This window comes from Balearica regulorum, chromosome 7, assembly GCF_011004875.1.
Source record: "Balearica regulorum gibbericeps isolate bBalReg1 chromosome 7, bBalReg1.pri, whole genome shotgun sequence".
Taxonomy (NCBI): Eukaryota; Metazoa; Chordata; class Aves; order Gruiformes; family Gruidae; genus Balearica; species Balearica regulorum.
Window position 1 is genome coordinate 23,429,228 of NC_046190.1, and position 25,301 is coordinate 23,454,528.

At 45.6% G+C, this 25,301-nt stretch overlaps 1 protein-coding gene across 1 annotated transcript; it reads left to right on the forward strand.

Moving 5' to 3' along the window:
* The first annotated feature begins 716 nt into the window (after window positions 1-716).
* LOC104636788 (neurotrypsin) lies at window positions 717-19,615 on the forward strand. The gene is given in 16 exon segments (XM_010304050.2): window positions 717-1,110; window positions 3,206-3,251; window positions 4,662-4,898; window positions 6,119-6,242; window positions 6,967-7,142; window positions 7,623-7,770; window positions 8,598-8,776; window positions 9,188-9,329; window positions 10,408-10,610; window positions 11,485-11,626; window positions 11,883-12,085; window positions 12,645-12,723; window positions 12,972-13,094; window positions 13,635-13,915; window positions 15,640-15,837; window positions 15,840-19,615. Coding segments are annotated over 16 exon segments (2,463 nt in total). The 5' UTR covers window positions 717-1,038; the 3' UTR covers window positions 15,950-19,615.
* Window positions 19,616-25,301: the final 5,686 nt, after the last annotated feature.

Here is a 25,301-nt window from a genome sequence, read left to right on the forward strand (position 1 = left end):
AAACACTGAAAGACCCCATAGGATTATTCATAGCAGTACAATAATGATCAACCCTCTGGAAAGCATCCTAGCCAATGCAGTGAAAATAACTTTACAGCCCAAGGTCAAGGAGACACTTGACGGAAAAGATCTCTGGAGGCAATACCCATGACGGCAAGATGCAGGGCTGCAAATGGGGAATGCACCCTGGAGAGGGCTGTGCCACCTGTGGGTTTGCCATGGGGAGAGCTGGAAGCTACTTAACGTAAAGTTTTCTGGGTCCCATTTACCTGGGTTCAAATCTGGGGAGAGTTTGACCTCAGGAAGCTGCAAGCAGCTAATAGAGGAGGCAGCAGTGGGGGGATAAAGTCCAGATTCCTTCCAACAAGCCTAATCTCTGGCAAGTGTGCGTGCACAAGCTGTTTCCTTTTCCAGCTTTGTTGCTGGAGGTTCTGCAGTAGGATACATCCCCAGATCCCCGCCGTAGCTGCAGCCTTTGTGCCTGGGGGAGAGGAGGAAGAGGCAGCTGTGAGAAGGAGGCATTGGAGGAGAGGAGAGAGGGGAGAGGAGAGGAGAGGAGAGGCTGGGTAGAGAGGGGCGGAGAGGCGGGGGCTGGCACTGGGGAGAAGCGCTTACCTAGAGCTCGGGGAGAGGGAGGGGACAGCGGGGTGCGGGAGCGGGCTGAGGGCTGCGCCCCACCCGCCTGTGCTTGCCTCCTGTTTTTAAGGGTGCTAGAGAAATTCTGGGGCATGTTCTCCTCCCTTACTTCTCTCCCCTCTTTTTCTCCTTTCCAAAGAGAAGAATCAAGGAGAGTTGATGAGGAGACGAAGGCAAAAATGAAATGCTAAGATGCTGCTGAGAACTTTGATCTCTTCCTTTAGACCGCTTTCCCTGCATAGAAATGGAAGAGGCATCCCGCTCCCTCCGGCGCGGAGCGGCTAGTGCCCTGCTCCCGGGGAAACCCAGCTGCAGAGCCCGGGGAGGAGGCAGCAGCTGAGCCCGGCAGCTGAACGAGAATGTGATGCTTGAAGAAGCTTCTGGCCACTTTGTACAGGAAAGATGAAGATCCCCAAAGTACTCGGGCTCCTGGTAGAGCTCTCGAGTCTGTTGTCCTGTCTCCGATGCGTAGAGGTAAGAAATGGTTATTCTTCTATCTGCTTGTAAGAAGTCACATGGCTCTCTTAATATCCTTGCTGTAAGTGGATCTTTTTATTACTTGAATATGTTTTCCAAAGCATCTAGGCAGCTGTGGTCTCTGGGAAGGGCTGGGGGCTTGGGGAGGGATTTATTTCATTGTGCATATGAAATTCAGAAAAGGAAGCAAAGCAGGAAAGCGGGATGCACAAGGGCTTGCAGATGCTTTGGCTCAGGTTTCTTATGTTTCTCAAGTGCTGCACTGACCCTGGCAGGAGAGATCCTTTGTTTCTGTTCTTTGCTGATTGACTGATTACCCCTATTGCTATTGCGGACACATGATTTATAGCCGCGTGGACCTGGGGTAGTGACTGCAGCACAGGCTATCTGCACTAAAATTTGGTAACGACAATGGTCAGTGTTGGGGGATTTTGGAAACTGCTACAGGAACTGGCAGCAACTAATATTTCATTAGAAGGGAAGCGTATTACTTGGACTGCAGTGCTTTTGTTTATGGTCAGTCTCCAAGAAGAGTAGGTTCAGGCTTTCATATATAGCCTTTTATTAGTCCAACCCATCCCTCTTTCGCCTGCAGGCTTACATGTGCGTGCAGGTGCACGCTAAAAGCGAGGAGTCGGGGGACCTGGATTGTGGCTCAGTCACCTGTTAGATGCAGTCACCAAAGTGTAACTTAGTTCATTTTCCTCCCCTTGCAAAGAGTTTTGAGAGCGTCAGCTGAGTCCTTCAGCATTGTTGGTTCACAGACCATTATGTGGGCTCGGAATAGCCCGACGCACGCAGATGGATGGATTTTGGCTGAAAAGGGGTTTCCAGTTAGGTGCTGGTTTATCTGTGCATCCCCTTGTGCATACGCACCTGAGATCTGATCTGCTGTTTCTGAACCATGTCAGAAATTCATCTTCAATATGCAGTGTCACATTCTGGCTTCTGGAGGGTGATGCTGGAGCTTGGCCATGGTTGTCAACACCTGCTGGACCATATTCGTTAGCTTGATTTGAAAATGACATCTGCCATGAGTAGGTGTCATTCTTGTCAGGTGTCTATGGGAACTATCCCTGCTTATTCCAGAGGTGGATTGGTTTAATTCCAAATTTAACTCTTCCCCTTTTCCAGGGAGAAGTGAAGCTGAGAAGCAAAATCACTGCATTTTGAAGAAAAAACAGAACCATTTCCAATAGCTAGTTTTCTTTATATGCACACCTCTGCATTTTCATATAAAAGTATTAGAAATGTTCATATAAAAGTATTTAAACATGAATTAAACTACATGGAGCTAGCAGAAGCACGTACAGTTTCTTCTTTTAGCTCTGGGTCTGTGAAGATCTTGCACCTGCCTGCACATCATGTAATGGTGTTGAAGTGGAGATCCCTATCTCTCAGCCAGCAGTCAAGCTATAACCACCAAAACCAGTGCCTACAAGAGGAAATGCTCTTTTGGGGCCAGACAGGATGCTGGAATTCTGAGGGCTTTGTTTCATATTTTTTGTTCTTAGCTATTTAGCCCATTTGGATAATAATACCATAGGCCATATCACACTCTTATGTATTAAAAACAAAGTCCTCAAAAAGCCTTGTTGGATTTTCTTCTTTAGATATTTCTCACTTTGTATATGGATGTTTATTACTATTTTAACAGGGATCCCTGGGGGCATCATCCCATCATGTAGATACATCTCTGTTTGCTGCTGTGGCCATAGATGGCTTGCCCTGTACATGGAGAGAGAATGAGTGGTTATTCATTATTTTTCTTACTACTAACAAGTATTTTCTTCTAGCTTTTCTTTCCATACGTATCTCAGGCTTCCAATTCTATTGGAAAAGAACAAGCAGAGCCCTGTAATGCAGTGCATAGATCAAGGGGAAATCTCTGCAGGCCAGTAATTATTCATTTTGCTGTTAGTGGGCAGAGCTGTGATTGGATTTGAAGAGGAGCAATGGGGAAGCGGAGAAGAGGCTGGTTACTAGGGTGTGTTTGCCTAAAGCAGCAAAAGGCCGAGCTGCTTTTAGGACATGCCCATGTTTATTTCATCGGATAATCATCTCTCTGCTTTTGCTCTGTTTCTTTTCCCAGGCTTTCCTGGGATCCCAGCCCAACCAAAACCATTTGCAGAGTGCAGGTAAGAACAAGAAGTGATTAATTCAGTCATCAGGCAGATTCTTTCCTGCAGTGGTGATCTGAGACCATAGGTACGATGAACCACTGCTACCTGGCATTCTTCCTTTCTTTCCATCACATCTTCAATCTTTTCTCCTGCCTCAATGTCTGTTTATCTCCTTCCCCAAAAATGGCCAAACCACTTTCTTTTCTTCATGTCTACTGCTCTTGCAGTTCCCTACTCCTCCCACATGTTCTTTTCCTTTCATCTTTCTCTGCCTCAATCTTTTTTGCAACCTCACCTTTCCTCCACTCTAATAATTACTGAATTCTCATACACCCCTCTCTGAGGGTCCCAGTTGATGCAAAGAGCACGGTGTGTTTTCCAGACATCTGCCCGTAACTGCTTCTCATTTTTGTACCTTGCAGTTAACCTTCAGCTGCCACTTACTCCCTCTGGGCTTGGCAGCGGCTAGAAGGCAAATGGCATGAGGCAAACTTTCTTTGTACCATTGATGTTTCCCCTACGTGTCTTTATGGCAGAAGGGTTTTCTGAAAGTGTCGGCTTCTTTTTGTTTATTCAGTGAATAGAGCTGTAACTGTTACCCCTTTCTGAGCCTGCTCTTCCCATGTTACGCTCTCTAAAAAGCTCACTCTCACACAGAATCTGGTTCTGGTTTTTTTTTTCTTATTTCGGGGTCATGAGAGGAGAGTTTCCTTCTTTTGTTAAAGACCATATTAAATTAATTGTTGGGGTTTCTTTGCATGAGGTATTTCACATGGGCACTGGCCTGGAACATTGGCACCTGCACTTCCCCCCAAAATAGGTTCCCTTTCCCTTCCTATACATTGTCCAAGTTCAGATAAGCCAGGTGATATGCTAATGTGTATAGGGAACATACATACAATGAAATACAATGTCATTTCCCACCTCCCTGCTTTATAGAATGAAATTATAGCTAATTTTAAACTCTTTGCAGTTGCAATCAATTTAGACAGGCAATTAGTCTTCTAAAGAGCCTAGGATCAAATTTAAGAGTATCTTATTCAGGTGCCAAAGCAGGTGGGGAAGGAAGTGGAGGAGTGTGTGCTAGGCTCAAGTGCTGCTCCAGAGTAAGTGAACACATTTATTGAAATAACCAGTAATGGGAACTAGTTCAAGTTGTCCATGTTTGGGCCCAGAGTTAACACATTTCAAAGGTGTGTCTGGGCAGTTCATGACTTTCAGATCAATTTGGGTTTTAGACAGTGCGTATTATAAACATTCTTTGAGCAGCTGCCTTGAAGAGTGACAGAATTGAAACCAAGCAGGCAGCAGTTAAGACTGCAGACACGGGAGGTGTTTCAGGAGATCAGCTGGTATCTCCCACATTGTCTGAGCCTCGGTGTGTGATGCCTTCAGTGACGCTGACAGCTCCCTTCCTGTGCCCAGCATCCAGCGTGTGTGGTGTCGGACCTCTTGGGTATTACAATGGCTCGCTGGCGGTCACTGAGGCCGGGGCAGAGTGCCTCAACTGGGCTGAGTTCCCTGATTACGTTCAGCAGTACCCAGACCGTGGCTTGGGGGACCACAACCACTGCAGGAACCCAGACGGGGGAACTACACCCTGGTGCTTCTACAGGCTTGCGTCAGGGGCCATCGGCTGGGCTAACTGCGACTGTAACCAAGGTAAGGGCTGCTGCGTGTCTCTGCCAGCGCCCAGGCTGCACTGTCTGGGGGGCTCGGGCCAAAAACGTGTGCTGCACAGACTTGCAAGTAGCAGGTAGAACACCCTGTGAAAGAACCACAGTACAGTAACTGTTCTGAATTGTTGAAATAATTAGGACTAGAGACTAGTCTGTGTGGGAGAAGAACGTCTGTATATAGTAGGGGGTGGATTTAAGCTGCTGTGGCCATAATGCCTTGTATAGATCTTTTTATTCTCATACAAGGAGACTTGTTTTTTTTCTTTTTTTTTTTTTTTTACTGTTAACTTATGCCACTTTGAAAACATTTTAAGTTATGTGGAAAACAACCCACTCCTACTCCGTAAGTGTCCATATCAGAGCTCTGCTCATTTAAGTGTAGTAGTTCAAATACAACAAGGAAAAATCTTCTGTGGCTAGGTTTGTAAATCCTCTATGGCAAGGCAGGTCATAGGCTTGCTTTAAAATTCCTCACAGTGCTGACACAAGGACTGCTGCTTACTTTAAGGCATGCAAGTGAGCTGAGCTCTCTCAATGCACTGACTCCAGCACAACATTCTTGAAAATGTTCTGTTCATCCTCCTGTTTTCTGACCCTCCTTGCTTTTCCCACATTTTGCAGAACAGATGAAGTACCAATTTAATAAATGAAATGGCAAAGTATTTTCCCTTGCCAGTGGAAGTGCTTTCAAAGCTGTCTTTGTTAAACTGAAGGATACAAGTGTAGTTGTATTATAGACAGGAGGTGTAGCCTTCTCCCAATACGTAACTGAGCAAGAGATATGCTTTCTAAACAGTTGTAGATATTTGTGGTGCAGTGGGAATTGAAAGGGCATTTACATTGGCACTTGCTTTTCTTAGAGAAATTAAAGAGGATTCACCTGCTGTTACTGAACGTCTAGCTGTAGCAACAGTGACTCTTGTAGGTGAGGTGGTCAATGGAAAATTGCTGTGGCAGAAGCCAAGTTTCCTGCCGATATTGCCGTGGCTTTGAAAAGGACATAGCACCAGCCATCCTCCCGAGCAGCCACTGCTGGAACTGGGAAGGTTCCACGACCCGCACGCATTCATACAAGTCACTTCAGTGACAGCACCAGCAAAACAGGGATGAGAAAAGCCAAGTGCAATTCAAAACTTGCTCATCTGAAACCTCCATCAGAAAATAGCAGCTTTTTTTTTTTTTTTTTCTTTTCTTTTTTGGAAGGTGCTGTGCGGTTGGCTGAAGACAGTAGTGTGGAGCTGTACATCAGTGGACTCTGGGGCACCATCTGTGCTGACCACTGGACTGACTGGGATGCCAGCGTTGTCTGCAGGCAACTAGGTCTCAGGTGGGAACCTCAGTCTGGTTGCAAGAGTTACATGCTCACGTGGCCTTTGAAAGAACAACCCCTGTGGTTACAGTCCCTTTGGCATAGTGTGTTGGCTGGGGGAGAGGAGTTTGTTTGTGGGGTCGTTTCCCACTTACCAGGGTTCTTCCCCATTGTTTTCTTTCTGTGGCTATGCCCAACCCCAATCAGCATTTGCAAGAACTTTTAAAAGGAGTGGTTTCTGCTTGGTGCTCCAGGCTGTGATGAGTGAGCTGTGAGATTATATCCCTTTTTTAGTATTACCAGCTGGAGTTACTGTAGTCATCTAATACAAATTTTGAGAGTGTGAACCCTCTTTGGGAATCTGGGATTTGGACCTTCAAAATTCCAAATAGCGAGGAGATAAGGACCACAGGGAAGGAAGAAGGTGATTCGGATATTTGGATGTTTGAATCTATTGATGGGTTTGTTCTTCACTCTCAAATGAGAGTGCTGTTTCTGACCGGATCAGCTCCTCTGCAGTAAGTAGGAGGGCAGAATGGGTTAGATGGTGAGAAGCGCTTTGCACTTGCTTGTGCTTTCCCATTAAACTGTAAATAGCCACCCTGTCATGCACTCCCAATCAACTGGGCTTACTGGGATGTGAAATGCCACAACTGGGCTGGGGAGTCACAAGAACTGAGGAGAACTTGTAAATCAAGCAGTACTATGGCGTTTCATTGCTCTGTTGCTTTCTGTGTACCAGTGAGATCGGCACAGCTGGGAAGAAGAGTCATCCCGGGCTGTGGCCGGTTCCCCTGCACCTGCAGTCAGCAAACTGCCACGGGGATGAGAAAGCCCTGCTGCAGTGTGGCTATCGGGAAGCTGTGTCAGGAGCTTGTAAGCAGGGGAGTGCCATGGTAACATGTGTCCCTCCAGAAGGTAAATCTCCAGGGGACATTTGCTCCCTGTTTCTTGCATCAGTGTTCCTGACAAGATGTAAAATCTAAGGTTCTGAAGCTGTGGAGAGGAAGTCATTGGAGCATGTTCTTCTTTCACCTGCTGTATGGGTGGTTATCTTCCTTCCAGTGGAAAATTATCCATCCTTTCTTAATCCCAAATGCTCAGAGCGTGCATGCTTTTACAATGACTGAAAGATGGCTGTTGCTTATGACCACATCACTTTTTTATCAAACCAGGTTTTTGTCTGCAGGCAGCAAAGCCCTAGTCACTGTAGCAGCCAGTTGAATAGCCAGCCCTGGACCATCAGCAACCCATACTGTGGGGTTGCATCATGGATGCTTCTGGGGGGCTTAGGGGGGAGGATGTGATAGAGTGAGATAAGAGCATCCCAAGAACTGCTGGATGTGCTTTGTCTCTGTTTCGCTCTGTTGTGCTCTCTTTCCCTTTCTTGAAGCACAGGTGTAGGTGCCCCACTGCGTTTAGTTGGGGGAAAGGAGAGCTTTGAAGGGCGAGTGGAGGTTTACCACGATGGCAAGTGGGGTACCATCTGTGATGACCAGTGGGATGACCGGGACGCTGAAGTAGTTTGCAGGCAGCTGGGACTCAGGTAATTTCCCTGTTGTACATCATGGGGTGGTAGTAGAGGTAGGTAGAATGAAGAGTGTGAGACCATGTCCCTTCACTATAGTACCAGCCTGTTCTATAGGAGGTATATAGAAACCCTGGGAAAGGTAATTCTGGAGTGGTCATCCCATAAATGGATCTTGCACTTAATTCCTGTCAGTTTTATGGGTTTATGCTCTGAAAATAAAGAATTGGTGCATCCCTATCTAAGGTTTGTGTTTATCCCTGTTCATTATTTTTGCACACATATCCTAGTGCAAATCTTGGCCTCAGTGATAACTTGTCATGGTGATTTCCATATGTGAACTGCAGTTGTTTACCTGGTTAAATTTAAACACCTCCAGTGTCACTGACTGCCCTTATCCTGTTCAGTCAGCAAAGCAAAAGAGCACACCTCATTCTCCTGCGCACCATTCAGCGCTTAACATGGGAACTGTTGTGTACTGAGCATTCTTGAAAATCACATCGCTACAGAACTGCTCACAATGGATGATTCAAGTTTACCATCCCTCAAACTTTGGGAGTTTTGCCTGTCACTGAGATTGAAACATCATTGTCCTCAGGACTTCCCAGGCATCTGAACTGTTCATGTTGTGGGCACATTTTTGTTATGCGTTGTAAAGTCTTGTTACAAAACTTTCCAATAAGATATTTTGGTTAACAGTGGGCAGCACCACTGTGTGAGAAATTACCAGATTATCTATGGGAGGATGCCGGCCTAGCGTAGGAGGGTCCCCGTGCAAGGCAGACTCTGAGGGCACAAGGACTGTGACCTTCCTTACTGAGCATGTGTGCCTGTACCATCTGCAGTGGGAACCCGAAAGCCTTGTCGTGGGCTCACTACGGGCAGGGGTCTGGCCCAATCCTGCTGGATGAAGTGGAGTGCTCAGGCAATGAACTCTCACTTGACCAGTGCAAGAAGAGTGAGTGGGGACAGCAGAACTGTGACCACATTGAAGATGCTGGGGTCTCCTGTGACCCTTTCACAGGTACAAATCTACAGCTCTATGTCAGCCAGATGCAGCCAGTCTTACTCCCCTATTACACGGCTTGTTCGGCAGATATCACCCTGCTTCAGGGTCCCATAGGACTTCTATGTATGGCTCCCACAAGGGCTACTAGATGTGGAGGCAGAGAGCAAGCAGCAGGTGGGAATGAATCAGAGCCAGGCTTGGTGATGTTCCCATGGCTTTCCACAATGGTATGGAAAGGCTGAGGTGAATCCTCCCCTGACAGATGCACATGTTTGGGAGCAATGATTGTCAATTTCTGAGTACCCACAGATACCTGTGTCTTTGGTTTCTTCCACTCACGGGCTGCACAGATGTCAGCAGTGGGGCACAGGCTGTTTCTTTTCTCCTCTGCTGAGTGCTGATCTTCCTTTCTCCCACCCCTTGCAGAGGGCACTGTCAGGCTGGCTGGTGGCCGCAGCCCCAGCGAAGGCAGGGTAGAAGTTTATTACAACGGAGTCTGGGGCACGGTATGCGATGATGGCTGGACAGACCTCAGTGCCCAGGTGGTCTGCAGGCAGCTGGGCTTCAGGTAGGAGCATGTGTAGTGTCTGTGCTTCCTAATTTCGAGGATTACATTCCATCCCCCTTCAGTGGGCTAGGCTGGACCTTAATCCTTCAATGCTGTCTCTGTTAGAAGAGTTATTGCCATTATACGACTTTATTCAGAAAAGATTAATAAGTATCCACATCCTTTCCCAGGGGGAAAAAAAATTATTATTTCTTGCCTCAGCCTGTTTTGAAAGCAGGTAACAGGCTTGATACTGTCTTTATGAACCCCTTGCCAAAGTCAGAAAGTTCTCTTAATATTCCTTAAATTTGCAGGTATATCAGCTCAGTACTGCCACCCCCTCTGCTCTGTCAGCTAAACGATATCACCCATCTGCTCCGCCAGCTAAACAAAATCACCTGCTTCAATAGTTGAACAAAGACCATCAGGGCAAAAAAAGAGTAGTATTAGGGATCTTTGTAATGTTTTTCTTTCATCCCATTGCTGCACTGTTGTCCCCCCAGGTATGGTTTTGGGGAAGACATAAAATCAGTATACTCTAGTCTTGGAGACAGTAAAGGGTTTTTTTGTGGATTTTTTGGTATGATTAGGATATCCTTGTAAAATTTTGGCTTTATAGACTGAAAAATGTCTGAACTAAATTCTTCCCTTTGAGTTCAGCTGCATACTGTGTTTGTCATCTCTTGCAGTGCCTAAAGGTTTGCAGCGTTTTGCATTTCAATTCCAGGTAGCCGCTTCCTATAAAAAGAAGTAGATTTAATTAAATGTTGGTACTTTTGATGCCTCCTCTGCTAGCCCCTCCCCAAACTGATGTACCTGGTGTCACATCTGCAAAGCAGCCTCTGTGGTATAGCTGGCCCTCTGGGCTACTCTGATTGTGCCTTTGACCAGACACTAGAACATGGACTGGTCTGAGTCCCTGAAAACTGAAGCTGGTGAGAAGTGGAAGCTGCTTGGCTGCCATCCTGTGTGTCAGGATGCCACCAATATCACAGCTGAGCTCTGCAGGGGGGGTTATCTTTGGGTCTGAGCTTGGGGCCCTCTGTGGGATTAACAAGATTTAATGAATCTGATGTTATGTTCTGTTTCCTTCCTCTAGCGGTCCCGCTACCCTGGCCTCTGAAGGAGACTACGCTGCTGGCCAAGGCTTTATCTTACTGGATGATGTGGCTTGTGCGGGGACAGAGCTGTCCCTCCTGGACTGTCCCCACAGCAACTGGGGGCAGCATGACTGCTCCCATACTGAGGATGTGGGAGTCCGCTGTTCCCCTGAGAGCAACACCATCATGGATGGCAGCCTGGGTAACTTGCCTCGCCTCTCGCCCCGGACGGTGGGGAAGTCCCACTTACTGGTCTGCTCCTTTGGAAGCTCTGGCAGATGTTGGCATTGTGTTGGCAGTCTCTAAAACAAACCTGAGGGGCTGAGGAACGATGGCTGCCTTAGTGTGCCACTGCTCACAGAGGCTGAGATGCCTCAGCCCCGTGTCTGTGGGAACACGGGACCCCTTTAACTAGACCCTTTAGGAAACCGGTGTGGTTATGTTAGTGTCACACCTTGCCAAGACAAGAGGACTTCAGATGTGAGGGGCTGTTGTGTGGAAATTTGTACACTCTTGTGTGGATGGCACACTTTTAATTAAAAAATTGTGAATGTATTTCAAGTTAGGATAATTTCCTCATTTATATGAGGCCTGATACTCTCCCCTTTCCCTACTACAGGACACTTTCCAGTTTGTCAGACACTTTTTATTGAAATAGATGGCATCCAACATTTTTGTTTTTCCTCGATGTACAGTTCTTGTCTTGCTTAGAATAATGTAATAGTTTTAGAATTTAATGGATTTCTTTCCCAGGCATGTTTAAGCTTGTCCACTCTTGGCTCAGGAGTTAATAACTTTCCTTCTGTTCTTCTTCTCCTCTTTACTTAGCTTTCAGAATATGATCCATTAATGATTTTCAGTATATCTTAAATAAATTAATATGCATGTAGTCTTCTGATTCAGCACAGAGATGAAATGTTGCATATAGAAACACTCCTTTTTTTTCTTTTTCTTTTTTTTTTTTTTTTAAGCTTACTGATATCTGGGACTCATCTTTTCCTATAGAACCTAAGTTCTGGGCACCTCACACTCTCTGGTGGTTTTGCTTGCAGTGACCCATGTGTTTTCTCCTGCAGGGCCTCCTGTGCGGCTGGTGGATGGAGAAAGCACCAAGGAGGGACGAGTTGAGGTATTCCTGAATGGGCAGTGGGGCAGCGTCTGTGACGATGGCTGGACAGACAGAGACGCTGCAGTGGTTTGCAGGCAACTGGGATTCAGGTAAGAGCTCTGGTACATGCATCTTACAGATAGAAACAGCTCTCAGGGGGTTCACTTCTTTCTGGACCTGTTTCTGGGGGCTTTGCTTCTTATTTTTGGCATACCCACATATGCTTGAGGGAGTAGGGTCCTATTTTCCCTGTACTACTGTCTGTGTGTGGAGTGACACATAAATATTTTTCTTCAGATGTGCTGGTGCATCAGGTTCACCTGCCTCCTGCTTACTGCAGGTTAGCCACCCTCTCTCTAATTGCAGTGGTACAGCGAAAGCCAGGGCAATGGCTTATTTTGGTGAAGGCCATGGGCCCATCCATCTGGACAACGTAGAATGCAGTGGCACGGAGCGCGCCCTGGGGCAATGTGCCAGGCCTGACACCGGGATTCACAGCTGCTGGCACAGTGAGGATGCTGGTGTCATCTGTGACTACGTGGAAGAGAAGATCCAAGATATCAGAACAGGTGACATGCCCACTTCTTCTATGCAGAAATCTGGAGATCCAGTTGTAGGATCTCTGCATGTTTTTATGCTTTTTCCCTTTAGTTCTTCTCTTTGGCTGAAACTTTACCTACAAAATAAACATGTCCTGTCTTGCACCTCCTACTTTTTCCTTGTTTTCATTGTCTCTTCTTAGGAGCACAGGGTGCTCCAGACAAGTCTGAGGAACTCCACCCATGTCAGGTCTTTGAGCCTGCAGAACTTCCCCACAGCCAAGTCACCGTACCTTTCCTTAGAGCAGTAACCATGAGCAAACTTTGGGGTTTAGAGTTCTGAGGAAATAGTTCTAGAGGTCCCATTCCTGGCATAAGACTACAGAAACTGCAGGTAAGCACCTCCACCAAAATGAAGGATACCTATGGGATCAAATCTTCTATGAATTCCATATGCACAACACAATGCAGTCAACTACCATGAGGATTAATGCCCTCGGGGAAGGCGAATGGTATTTGGCTCTGTGACAGCAATTGTTGATACTTACGCTGAAGGTATGTATCCAACTGCTCTAACTTTGCTGTGCAGGTCCAGAGTCTGGTGTGTGTGGGATGCGCCTGCTTCACCGTCGCAAGAAAAGGATCATAGGTGGAAACAAGTCTCTCAGGTACTACCCTGTAATTGCCAGGAAAGCCAGAACTGGTTCCAGCTTTCCTACAGGGTCTGGAAATAGCCTGGCAAATGCTGAGTATGTTAACACATTTTCACTGGTGATTTTTGAACTTGATTTGAACTAGTGGGCCTGTCTAGGGCAGGATGCATGCCAGCTGAGCCCAGGTAGGGCAGAGTGGATGGGAAAAGAGGAAAAAAGCTCCCATGTGTGTGACACCTATTGTTCCTCTGTTTCTTCTTCAGAGGCGGTTGGCCATGGCAGGCCTCGCTACGGTTGAAGGGTTTTCGTCAAGATACTCGTCTGCTGTGCGGAGCAACACTGATCAGCAGCTGCTGGGTACTGACTGCAGCCCACTGCTTCAAAAGGTGCGTTTGTGAGTAGGGAGCCCTGAGGGATACTCAACGATGAAGGAGATAACCTCGTACAAGGTTATCCTCCCAGCGCAGTGGAACCACATGAACAAAGTTTCTAAACCAAGACCTTCAGGTTATGATGTGTGTGATATTGGAGCACTTATGGGGATGACTTTATATAGGCTTGCTTTATCCTTCACTGCTCACACCTGCCCTCTTAAGTTTGAGGCTTTACAACTTAACGGGAACCAGCATTTTCCCATTCTTCAGTGCTTTAAGGATCTATGAACAGATAAGGTCACAAGCCTGTTGCAACTATTGTAGCCCTTTTTATAGGAAAAAAAGTCCTGTGCGTGCTAGACAGTGATTTGGGACACCAAATCACTGCAACAGCTGGCATTACCACATCTGCTAAAGAGGTCCCACAGTTGTGTAGCTGGCACTGTGTTACCAGTTTGTGAGGAGACGGTTCAGCCTCATAGCAACTGAGACATGCGTGAGTCTGTTTCCCTCTTAGTAGGGTATCAAGATCTTGAGTCTCTTTTTCTCCAGGTTTGGCATTGATGTGCGGCGCTACCTGCTGCGGGTGGGCGATTACCACACAGGCGTGAAGGACGAGTTTGAGAGGGAGCTGTCTGTGGAGCGGATTGTCCTCCACAGGAACTACTGGGCCGGCAGCAATGATAATGACATTGCCCTGGTCCGGATGCGGGGCAGGGAGGGACACTGTCTCTCCTTCAATCACCACGTTCTGCCTGTCTGCCTGCCCGACAGGAAAGAAAAGTCTGAAATCAACAGGCAAGCCTGCATCATCTCCGGCTGGGGAGACACAGGTGAGTGATGGGGCTTTGAGGGGCAAGAAAGGTGGGGGAGGCTGGGTTCAGAAGCCTACATGGGCCATTAATTGATGTCTGCACAACTCAAGGCCATGTTCTTACTGATCCTATTGTCTGTGCCAGCACGTGTTGTTAAGGAGTGGGGAGGGGAGGTGATTTTTTTGTGCCATTGTGTTTTCTTCTGATTTTGAGGCTTCCTGAGCCTGCCCATGGTGGAAGTTTTGGTTGCCATAGCGTCCCTCTGAAGTTGTGGGAGACAGCGATGCTGCCATCTGTCCACAGCCCTCTCTTTCTTCCCCTTTCTACACACATTTGCCCACTGCAGACCCCTTTGGCAGCAGCCTGGGCAGAGCTGGTGTATGAAGCCTATAGGATGCTCCCATGTTTCCATGACCTCTTTCTTCATGGTACTGTAGTAGTGAAGTGAGGGCTTAGAGGTGGAAAGAATCTCCCTCAAACTATCTTGCTCGATGTCCCTGGATATTGCTGCAGGCACAGCTGGGCTCTGAAGCTGGTTTCTGCACTAGATTTGAGACAGCCTGTACCTGTCCTCTTGCAGCACATTGCTATAGAACTTTGTAGGTAAAAGGGAGCAGGGAGTATTCTAGAAAGTATTCATTATTAAGTACTTAACTCTCTCAAGGCAAAGTTTTAAAATGCTGTGCTTGGTGGAATCATGACATGGATGCGTTAGCAAGGTCTGGAGACAGCTTTAAACTCTAAACAAAGCTTTATAACCAGCTGCCCAGTCCTCCCCCATTTGGGGATCAGAGATGCAATGCAGGACTTGGGGCAAGGAGGCCTTTCTGGGGCTGTTGAGACTGGAGCACAGCCATATGTTCAGAGAGACTTGCTGCCAAAAGGCAAATAGCCCCAGGAGCTTGTCTGTTGATTTTGGACGTAGCCATCCTCCCCAGCTGTTTCCCTAGCTGTTACCCAAGTATTTAACTGCAAGTATACGTTTGCCATTGGAGTCAGTTGCACCAGGTGCACGTGTCACTTCGGGGTGTCTGGGGAGGATCAAAGAGCAACTCAGCCATATAACTCCCTAAAGCTGTACTGGGGCTTAATGGTTAGACTCCCTCCCACGCACCAAACCCGGCTTTCCCAATGAGAGGGGCACTTACCTACTACCTTGGGAACTCACCATAAACCTTGAGCACAGGAAGGTCATACTCTAATACAGCACAGGAACCTTATGTTCTGAGCAAGTCTAGGGTAATGAAGAGATTTGAGCAAACAGAGACAAGTCTGGCCAAAGATGACGTGAGCTCCCTTTAATAATGTTTAGATGCCTCTGAAACATCTTCCAAAACTTTTCTGAGGATTGAGCAGTTTACTAATATTACTGCATTTATTCTCTTGAGAAAACACTGTCCTTGTTTTGCAGAGGAGGAAATGGAGGCTCAGAGCGGTGAAATAAACTGAACAAGGTTCAGATTACTTGCTGGCAGAACCAGGAGTAAGACTCATCCTTTGATCTAACCCCTTTTTCCAACCTCTTCCTCATTTCTTTGATCTTACAGCTCTTTTTTGTGGTCTGGCTTGGCAGCACTCTTTTCTGAAGTTCTGGTGGTTCAGAGATGCTGAGCTTGGCCTATTTTTGTGCCGCAGTCTTGACATTAAATGTACAAACATCTGTTTTCGTGTGGAGCACCGTTGCTCTAGGTCGCTGCTGTTGTCTGTACATGAATTGGTCAGGCTGGTGTGTTCTCTTCCAGGGAAGTCCTATTCGAGAACCCTGCTGCAGGGGGTGGTGCCTCTTCTCCCACGGGAAGACTGTGAGGTCCGTTATGGGCAGAAGTTCACTAACCGCATGATTTGTGCTGGGAACCTCTCTGAAGATAAACGGGTGGACAGCTGCCAAGGTGACAGTGGAGGGCCACTCATGTGTCAGAGGTCAAATGGACGCTGGATCATTTGGGGATCACTTCCTGGGGTTACGGCTGTGGTCGGAAGGATTCCCCCGGTGTCTACACAAAGGTCAGCAAATACGTACCCTGGATCAAGAAAGTGACCAAGCTAAAATGAAAATGTCTGAGCTCTGGGAACTTCAATGTACGGTCCTTTTGCCCTGCAGCAGCAGAAGGCTGTGGCTTCTGGCCAGTGACTGACTGATGGAGATTTATTTTGGGTTGGACACTGGGAAAATACTTTAATGTAGAACTGGGAGAAAAAAAGTTATGGCTGATTCTTTAAAATCTTTGGTTTCACTTTAGCCCGTAATCTCTGAGCAGAGAAAGCAGGTGCAGGCTGGTAAGAATGATAGGTCTGTGTTGCTCTGACTATGCGAGTCCTGCAATGGAATCTCACCTGTTCCTTCGCCCTGGCACGCAGAAATGATAGAAGTGGAGAGACAGCTGCCTCTCTAAATCTATTTCTGTTTTCGTATGTTTGCACACTTGAAGAACACTACAAGGAGAGGTGAGATGCTTGGAAGATGGCACCAGGCTCTGCCATAGTGGAAATCTTCAGATGCTTTTTCATAACAGCTCTCTTCAATTCCAGGAATCAGAAGATTTGACCTGAGCTGAGGAACAGGCGAACAGCTGGTTTTTTTCCTTCACTGTTATGTCTCTAGGGGGAACCTTTTCTCTTCTGAATAGTAGGCCTGCTCCCATATGATCCCTTTTATGTGTCTGTCCCTCCTAGAGAGATGCTTGTCCCTCCTGCTGTAATCCTGTATCACACATTTCCAGCTGCCAGATGCTGCGGGTTAATCGCTGCTTTCTCAATATAGCAGCTCTTTTGTGTTTGTTGTTTTGTTTTTTCCTGAAAGCAGCATCTCCTAGTACAAGTTGTTGGTGCGAGAGTAAATCTTTATTTTTAAGAGACAATAGCTTTCTTGCCTTTGTGATTACTAGGAAGAACTTAAAAATGTGACATCAAAAGGCTGAATAGACACATTATTTTTCTTTGAATCACAATATAATCTCAAACATTCAGGTGTTGAGTCATGAAGTAACAGCACTGTGGGGACTTTCTCTTGGTACCTTATTCACCATAGTTATTAGCTGCCCTTTATTTGTGATGTTAGTCTTTAATATCTCTGTGTTCACAGTTCTCCAATGAAACATGGAAATACTCCTGGGGTTTAGATACAGAACAAACACAGGGAGTGAGTAATTTGCTTGAGGTATAAAAGAGTAAGTGTGCTGTAAAGGACCTTCCTGCTTTCCCAAAGTGTGTCCTATTCTCGCAACCTCTGGGCCGTGATTCCTCTCTTCTCTTCTTTGCACAATTTCTCTTTTCATTCCTCTCAGTGGCATTAAACTGGCTTAACTCAAGGGTATGCAAGCAGTGCCGCCAAGCTGTAGCTCTCCACCTGAACAGAAATAATGCTGAGAGAAAGCAGGGGTTGATGAATACTTCAATTTCTTTCTTCCTTCTCATCTGACAAATGAACAGAGTTTCCTCTTAAGCCTTAATCACTTCTGTAAGTTAATTTATTATTCTCAAGTAGGTCGAAATATATAAAAATAGGCAAAAGGGCTAAGTGCATTAACAGTTGTGCGGTGCACAACAGTGTGTTCTAGCTGTGTGTAGACAAGCCAGAGATAAGACAGGTCTGCTCAGGAGCAGGGGCAGTAAGCTTTGATGTATAACCAAGGACCCAAATGCGGAGTAATAATACAGGATGATACACATGGAACTTGTGGCAGATGTGCACGTCTGGGGTTCGTTCACGTGCTGTAGGGTAGGCAATGACTGGGTCAGGCACTAGCCTGCTGCCTGGAAGGTCTGTGCTCAGGGCACCAAGATGTTCAATACCCAGGTATTACCAAGGCAAGAACAGAAGGCAGGGCACAGCCTGTGGATTAGCAATGTCATATTACAGGGCATGTGGTGACAGAGTCCTCGAAATTGCCTTGGATTCAATAAGTAGTGATTGCCTAAAGCTTTAATTTGTCTTCTATAAACCAGCTTAATGTAAAGGTGCTGACCTGGCTAGGTGGCTGATCTTTGTGTGTGAATGCTAAACTAAACAGTTCCATTTACCCTCTCCAGGGATTATAGGACAGTTGGGCTACCAATGCTGCAATGGACTGCAATGGAAACTTTATTTTAAAAAGAATTTTAGGCATCCTGAAAACACACAATGTCAGAACCCTTGCAAACTGGCCTTCGAGACAGATTTGATCTGTTCATGCCTCTTCTTGAGAGGCTGAGCATCTGCAGTGCGCCTTGTGCTGATAACCCATTTTGAAATGCCAGGCTTGATCCTTCGGCAGCACTGTGCTTGGCTGCGCGCTGTGCTTGGCTCCGCACGGGCTGCGTTCTCCTACAGCTGCTGGCGGAGAGGCCCCAAGACACAAGCTGGAGACTGCTCCTTATCTCCCAGGAATTAAAATGACAGGAGGACCAAGGGCAATTATGCTACAGACCTCTGGTCTTGTGGGGGATTAAATGCCAAGTTCCACGCTGGCAGCAACAGTACCTGTCTGGGAAACATGAAGGGATTTGGCTTTTACTTTGCCTTCCCCCAAGCGAGCATGCTACAGCAGCTCAAACGGAGTTTCTGTGCCTTGGGTGCCGTCACATCTCTAGTTTAACCTGGTTTGATCTTCCAGCTTATACCCATAACCCCAACAGGCACAGAAACACCCAAAGGATTGAGACTATGAGGCTATTTCCCTAAGCCTACTTAACTGCTTGCCATTCAGGAGTTAGAATAAATTACCATGTAATACGAGTGAGACACAGGCCTGGCATTGTCTTCTGAAATTCACATGTTCTAGGTCAAAATATTTCTTTCTCCTAGATCTTGTCACCACAAGAGAGAATCCTTGTAAGTTACATCTCCTAAGTTCTCCATGAGCCAGGAAGAGGGAAGGAAGTATTCGATCTCCTTCGCCTAATTTTACACCTTACTGGCCACTGTAGGCAAGCCTGCCGATACTCTCCTCAGTTGTCCTAACCTGTTTCAGAGCACCACTATTGCTCTTTACCGTTTAAACTGGGTCCGTGGCCCAAACCAAACTCACGTGCTTTGCCACCAAGGCTTACTGGAACTGCCTGGCTGGATGAGCAGCGCTCAGCTGCTCTAGGACTGTATTTTGTACCTAATGTCGGCCAGCAGCAGATGTTTCAAAGGATAGTACGTGTGAGTTTGTACTGAACAAGTTTTAACAACCTTTCCTTTTGGGGAATTTTGTTCTTGGCCCATTTAAATTAATTACATTATTATAATTAAAAATAGAAGTACAAGTGCTTGGTCCTTGAGGTGTTGTACAAACACTATACACTATCCTTTTGTGATTCTTTTTTTTCTAAAGCATGAGAGTTTATATCCCTAACTTTTAAAAAACTACTTAATGTAACCAGCCTTCATCTTCCATATAAATGTTTAATCCCTTATTTAATCCAACTAAGCTCTCAGCCTCAATATTTTCTGGCAATGAGAACCAATATAATTTTATTCTCCATAGCACATAATTTGTTTTTATGGTTCCTGAATTAATTGCCTTTTGTTTTCATTGAATCCCATCTGTCCTTGTGTTCTCAGCTATGAGAGGAAATAAGGGGCCTGGCTTTATATTCTCTGTTGTCCATTACTCTAGAGATAGTCCCTTTTCTACCACTGTGGCTTTTCTGTCTTTCTTCAACCCAAATTGTCTAGGTATCTGATAACATGCTGACTGTCTCTCCACGTCTTCTCTTTCTGCTGGATCTTTAAGCTTTGGTAACCAGAACAGAATGCAGTTTGCTGGGGGGGGGGGGGGCGGGGCTGTGCCATCTGCTGATTATTTTCAGTATTATTTTCTATAGTAGGCAATGTTGTAAGTGATTTCAGCGCTGTATATTATGTATGTATGCTGGACCTAGCTTTAAACTTGCTAGTGTGGTCTTGTGGCCGCCTAGCTACATCGGGATGAAAACCCACCCAGGTTAATTCCCCTGTGTCTCAGGCAGCAGCGCCTCTGAGCGCAGAACAACTGCTGTAGGTGTATGTCTGGGGAGTGTATCGCAGTGCTGGGCAGGGAGCACCTGAATAGCGGTGTAGAGCTTTGCCTTGGCTGACATGCCTGTAGGGCTGATACAGTCTGTCTTTGCAGCATTAGACTGTTGGATAAGGCTTATGCACATACCCTGCTTCCAGGAGCTGAGAGCTCAGTCACTGCTGCTGGTGGCTGCCCTGTGCCACGTGGATGCTGTGAGACAAGTTCCCACAGCACTGTGGCACATGCTGGTTTTGTGGGAAAGGCAATGTCACTATGACTGCCTGGAAGCATTGGCAGGAGTAGAAACACAGCTATGGTAAGGGTCTAAGGAGCAGCTGTTAGTGCTCCAGGTATCCCTCTTTGAGGGAATACCCCAGCGCTCGACAAAGGCTGACCCTGTGCCAGTGTCTTCCTGACCTGCAGTGCCTGCACTGGTACCCTTATCAGCCCTGTCTTGACACCAGTCCAGGCATTGGCCAGCTGAAGCTGGATTAAAGATTTATCCCTTTCCTGTAGCTAAGCACTGTTCTGATGATTTCTATGAATTATGTTCTATGCTGTAATTAATCCGGCAGCTGTTTATTAACTGGGACAGGATGTTGATTACCCTTGTAATCCTTGTACACTTGTAGAGAATAACAGATCAGTTCCTCCAAGGTGTTAGTGGAGGCATTGGTGAGCAATCAGGAACATGGGTAGTTGCTATCTCAGGGGTAAGAGGTGTGGACCTGCCTTTTGTCTGTCCTTCTTCCTTTCTGAAGCCAATATTCTGAAGACTCTTCACCCAAAAAAAGCTGCGGCGATCCACCAACCACTTGAGGACTGATTTTTATGTATATATTCAGCAATCAGATGAAAGCTTTTGAGAGAACGGCACTGTGGTATTTAACACCATCTTGATAGACTGGCTGGGAGTTTCTTGCAGCTAGAGGAACAGAACGGACCCTGGTGGTAACCAACTCGGGATCGCTCCTTGTGGAATGAGGCACTGTGACCCCGACCAATGCACATCTCATGGGGTATTTTTTTACTTGTCAAGAAAAATATTTAATTCCCCATATCAAGGAGAAACACTCGCTTGTGTAGTAGCCCACTCAGTCCTGTTAAAATCCCTTTCTACAAACCAGAGGCTGAGAACCTCTGAAATCAGTCAAGTGCCAAAACTGTCATGTCCCCTGGATCAACACCAATGGCTCACAAGGTATGCTAATAAATGGATTATACTGTGACTGCGTGGGGCTCTGTCTTATTTTTAATAAAGGAACCTGTTCCAAGGGCAGGTTTGAGGATTTTTTCAGCACTGAATTAAGTTAATTAAATTTCTGTATAAATGTTGTTTTTAGAGTGGCTTTAACTGCTAAAGCATGTTCCCAAGTCAGCATCTTGTTAGCTACCTTTACAATGAAATGCGACAGTTTTTCAAATGCCACATTTTGTGGCCATTTGGAACAGGTGGGGGGTGTCTGCAGATTAACTCATTGCACTTAAAACTTAACAGGATTTGATATATCAGCTTCATAATTTATCTTTCTATCTTTTCTACCTTTGAAAAAAACTTGTTCAGCATGATTTAGTCTCGATCTAGGATTCATGTGTCACTGCTCTATGAATCAAAGCCAACCTCTGGAAAAGTGAAAACAGGAGGAGAGAAATGCAGTTTGAATGAAACACCAATGCAAGAATACTCTTCTACCTCCCCCCGCCCCCCACCGCTGAAATCTGCATTGCTGTATAAAAAGTCTGTTTTGAAAAATAGTTCAACTCCTTGCAAGGTCACTGCTACTGAGCTGACTTTCCCAGGTCTTTAGGGTGAGTCTGGGGCTTGGTGTAGCTGGTGCCAGCAGACTCCAAGTATTATCCCGTGTAAGTTTTCGTGTGCTGGCTCCAGCCTGCTGTTGGGAACTGACATGCGCTCACTGAAGAAAGAGCTGCTCGTGGTTAACACCCCCCTCACTTCACGGCTGTCTTTGAGGTTTTCTACACCTACCTACATTTCCTCTCTTGCTTGTGCAAAACTGAGAGCTTGTGGCTGAGGTCTTGCGAGAATGGATGGCAGGTATATCAGTGGGGGGGGAGCAGAGTGCCGGCATTTTAAAAGGCCTTTCATGTGTCAGCGGGCAGTGTTTCACTAAGTTCTGCAACGCTCTTCTGCAGTCACTGCCTGGGAAAGAAACAAAGTCGAAACTGTCGTTAAGGTTACAAGTCTGTTGAGTCTTGTATTTTGTATTAAAGCGCTTGACTGCTGCCTTCATGTGGTGAAAAGGCTTGGGAGGAGGGTATGGCATGAGCTTGCTCTTTCAGACAGCCAGCTGTGGGATAGCTGGCTTTGGGTTTTGAAGCTGAAATATGAATTGGGAGGAAATTGGGCTTTACTTCATGCAGTTTTCTAACTAGGATAGCTACCATATTCATTAGGAGAGAGGAAGGCGGGCATTCAGGTATCACCACTGACATTAAAAAAATTCTTTCTTGGGCACTATTTCCCCTCCCTAATGGAGGAAGACAGTATACTGCTCAGACAACCTTGGGTTGCTAGGCTGGGTGCTGTGCCACTCTTAAACTGGCATGTCTAGAGAGGGTACCTGGCATTGGTAGGAGGTGTCTGTGGGATTGTGTTTATGTGCAAAAGTGAAAAGAGGAAGTAGAGCCAGCAAAATGGATCTTTAAGTATGTGGATGATCCAGCTAGAGTCATTTACATTTAGAAAAACCCTTGGATGTAAGAGGTGCTGATGGAGGACAGGAGTAGGACAGACAAATTCAAATTGGTGAAAGTCTCTTGGCTTTTAAAATCCCACACATTCTGCCAGAAATAAAAGGCACCTTCCTCTTCACAGATTTTCAAAACTAGTCTGTCTCTTGAAAGGAAGAAACAAGTGCTTCGGATCAGCTTTACCAAAAAGCTGTGTTCCACTGATGTCAGCTAAGCAAAAGGCCTTGTTTCTCCTATCTGTTTATATCCGCGCTGGCCTTATCACAGACATCAGGGCAGCTGTGGCTCAAAGGGCTGAGCTGGAAACAGGTGTAACTCAATGCTGGGCTCATGTTCACTTGCTGCCCAACAGAGGAAATGTGCAGCGGCTTGCTGTCACGTCTGCCTGACACACTAGCCTGGACAGTGGGCCCTCCTCACTGTAAAGACAGGGAGTGTGGGAGAATTTACCGTGGCAATGTAACTGGACAACTCAGCTGAAACCACTGTAAAAGTTTATACATCTCAATTACTGTCGTCTCAAAAGCAGAACAAAACTTCTTCAATCAACAACAACAAACTCTTCTTTGCAGTTTAACTAATCTGCTCTGCTTAAAACTGAGCTGTATGCAAAGAAGAAAATGTGCTTCTAAATGTTACTTCCTTCCTTCCTATTTTCCCCCTCCCCGCTTTATGTACAGGTCTGCTGGAGATAAAGTAGGACTATAACCTCTGACTGTGGGATGGAGACCTGTTCAAGAGGGAACAAGTGTACTATTCAGACTACTGAACGCTGTGGTTTTTTAGAACCAGTAATGAAACACACCAGAGGAATGTTCCTTTGCTTCAGGTTTCCCATTTTGTTATCTCTAGCAAGACTAAGGTGGTGATTCCGTGATTCAGCACAACTATACTGAGGTCTCAACAGAAACCCTTTTAACTCTCCAAATATTAAAACCACAGCTAGGTTGATTGAGATTTGAGAAATCTTTATTGTTCTACAAGATTTGTCTTTGCAATTACATGGGTTTAACAATTTGCTTAAACTGATGCAACTTTATTGTTGACAGTTGGGGGTGACGCACTGTCTGAATCAGATGCCTCTGTTTCAGCTGAGGCAGGAGTGTCCACGCACAAGATGCCTGAAGAAATAAGCAAAGTGCGTGACACCACTGACTAAATTCCTACTACTGCTATATTTAACCATCCTGAATAAATATAGGTTGCTAGATTCAACACAAAATGTGACGACAGAATGACACAAATCTACTTTTCTTCCTCCACGAAGACATGTGAAATTACCTGGGGAAATGCATTAAAGTTTTGAATGGTAAGTTTTACAGGACTTTGTCACAGCATTTTGCAGGCACATGGCTGAAAATGAAGATCTGCCTAAAAAAGCTGGTAGCCTTTGAGTCAACTGACAAAATAACCAGCTGTCAGTGCCTGCTAAGGGCTGGTCACCTACCTACAGAGGAGAGCTGAAAATAGAAGCAGCTGATTTAATCTGGGAATCCCTAAGTCTCTTAAAGGAGGCTTCAAAGAGCTTGCCTCCTGAGTACATCAGGGATATGAGATCTGCAGGTAAAATAGAATGAGACGAATACTCTTTACATATAAGCACCCAGGTAACGTTAAGGATTGACTGATTTGTTTTACAGACCACCGTGCGATAGGTCCTACTTGCTCAAGTAAGTAGGTCTAGGAAAAAAAAAAGACAAAATCTTTTCTCCCTCACTTCTAACAGAAAGAGAAAAGTAAGAGGTGCTATCTCTGTATCTAGCAGCCCAGGTAATTTTCAGTCATCGTGACATGCATAATATTTTTGCATATCTCCTTTTTCTTACACGAAAGAGGCCAGTTAAGCACATATAACTTGGAAAGTGCTGACTCTTACCCACACTCATGAGCACAAAACTTGTCAAGGTGCGTTTTCTTAAATGAGTGCTGCCATACAGATTGTAGCAAGCACACTTGTCAATTCAACATAACGTTCTCTTACAATTCAATTGACAATTGATCCTCCCATTGAATTCTGATGGGAGATAGCATTAATTAGATTTTTAAAATAAAAAACCTCACATCCCTAACTCCAATGTTAGATTGTTTTTCTGAGGAAAAGCTGTGCAGAATACATGGACAATTTTACTGTCCATATAATATAACACTGCAAGAACAGTGTTGTTCTTGCACTTCAGAATCACCTTTCCTTAGCAATCTGTTATTCTTATATTTAAGTGCTAAGGTGCCTAATCTTTATATTTTGAAAGACTTAAGTGCTGAGAGGCAGCTATAGCGCAAATTTTGCTATGGCTAGTTTCATTTGAAGGAGCAAGTTTCATAGCATGTGGAAAGCTTCTGCTCCTGAAGATGTGAGAAGCATGTAAATACAGGAGAGCAAGGTACCTCTGAGTTTGCTGGATTACTTCAGTTGGCCAAGATCTGCTTATATATTTTGCGGAATAGCGTATGTTGGTCTTGACACGAGTGGATGGACTTGCTATGTCTCCCTAACACTGATCCTTTCCTTCTCAACTGACTATACCCTCAACAGCAAATACAGAAACCTGACTTCTACAGCAAAGGTGTGTTGAGAGTCAGCTACTGCAGCACTTGCATCTTTTTTTTCTGTGATTACCATTTTTGATTTCTAAAACTGTAGATTGATAGAGAAGGAATGTCACATTTAGAAATTTTCCTTGATTATTTTTGGCAGACTGAAAACAAGCCAAGGAATCTATGTTTTGCTT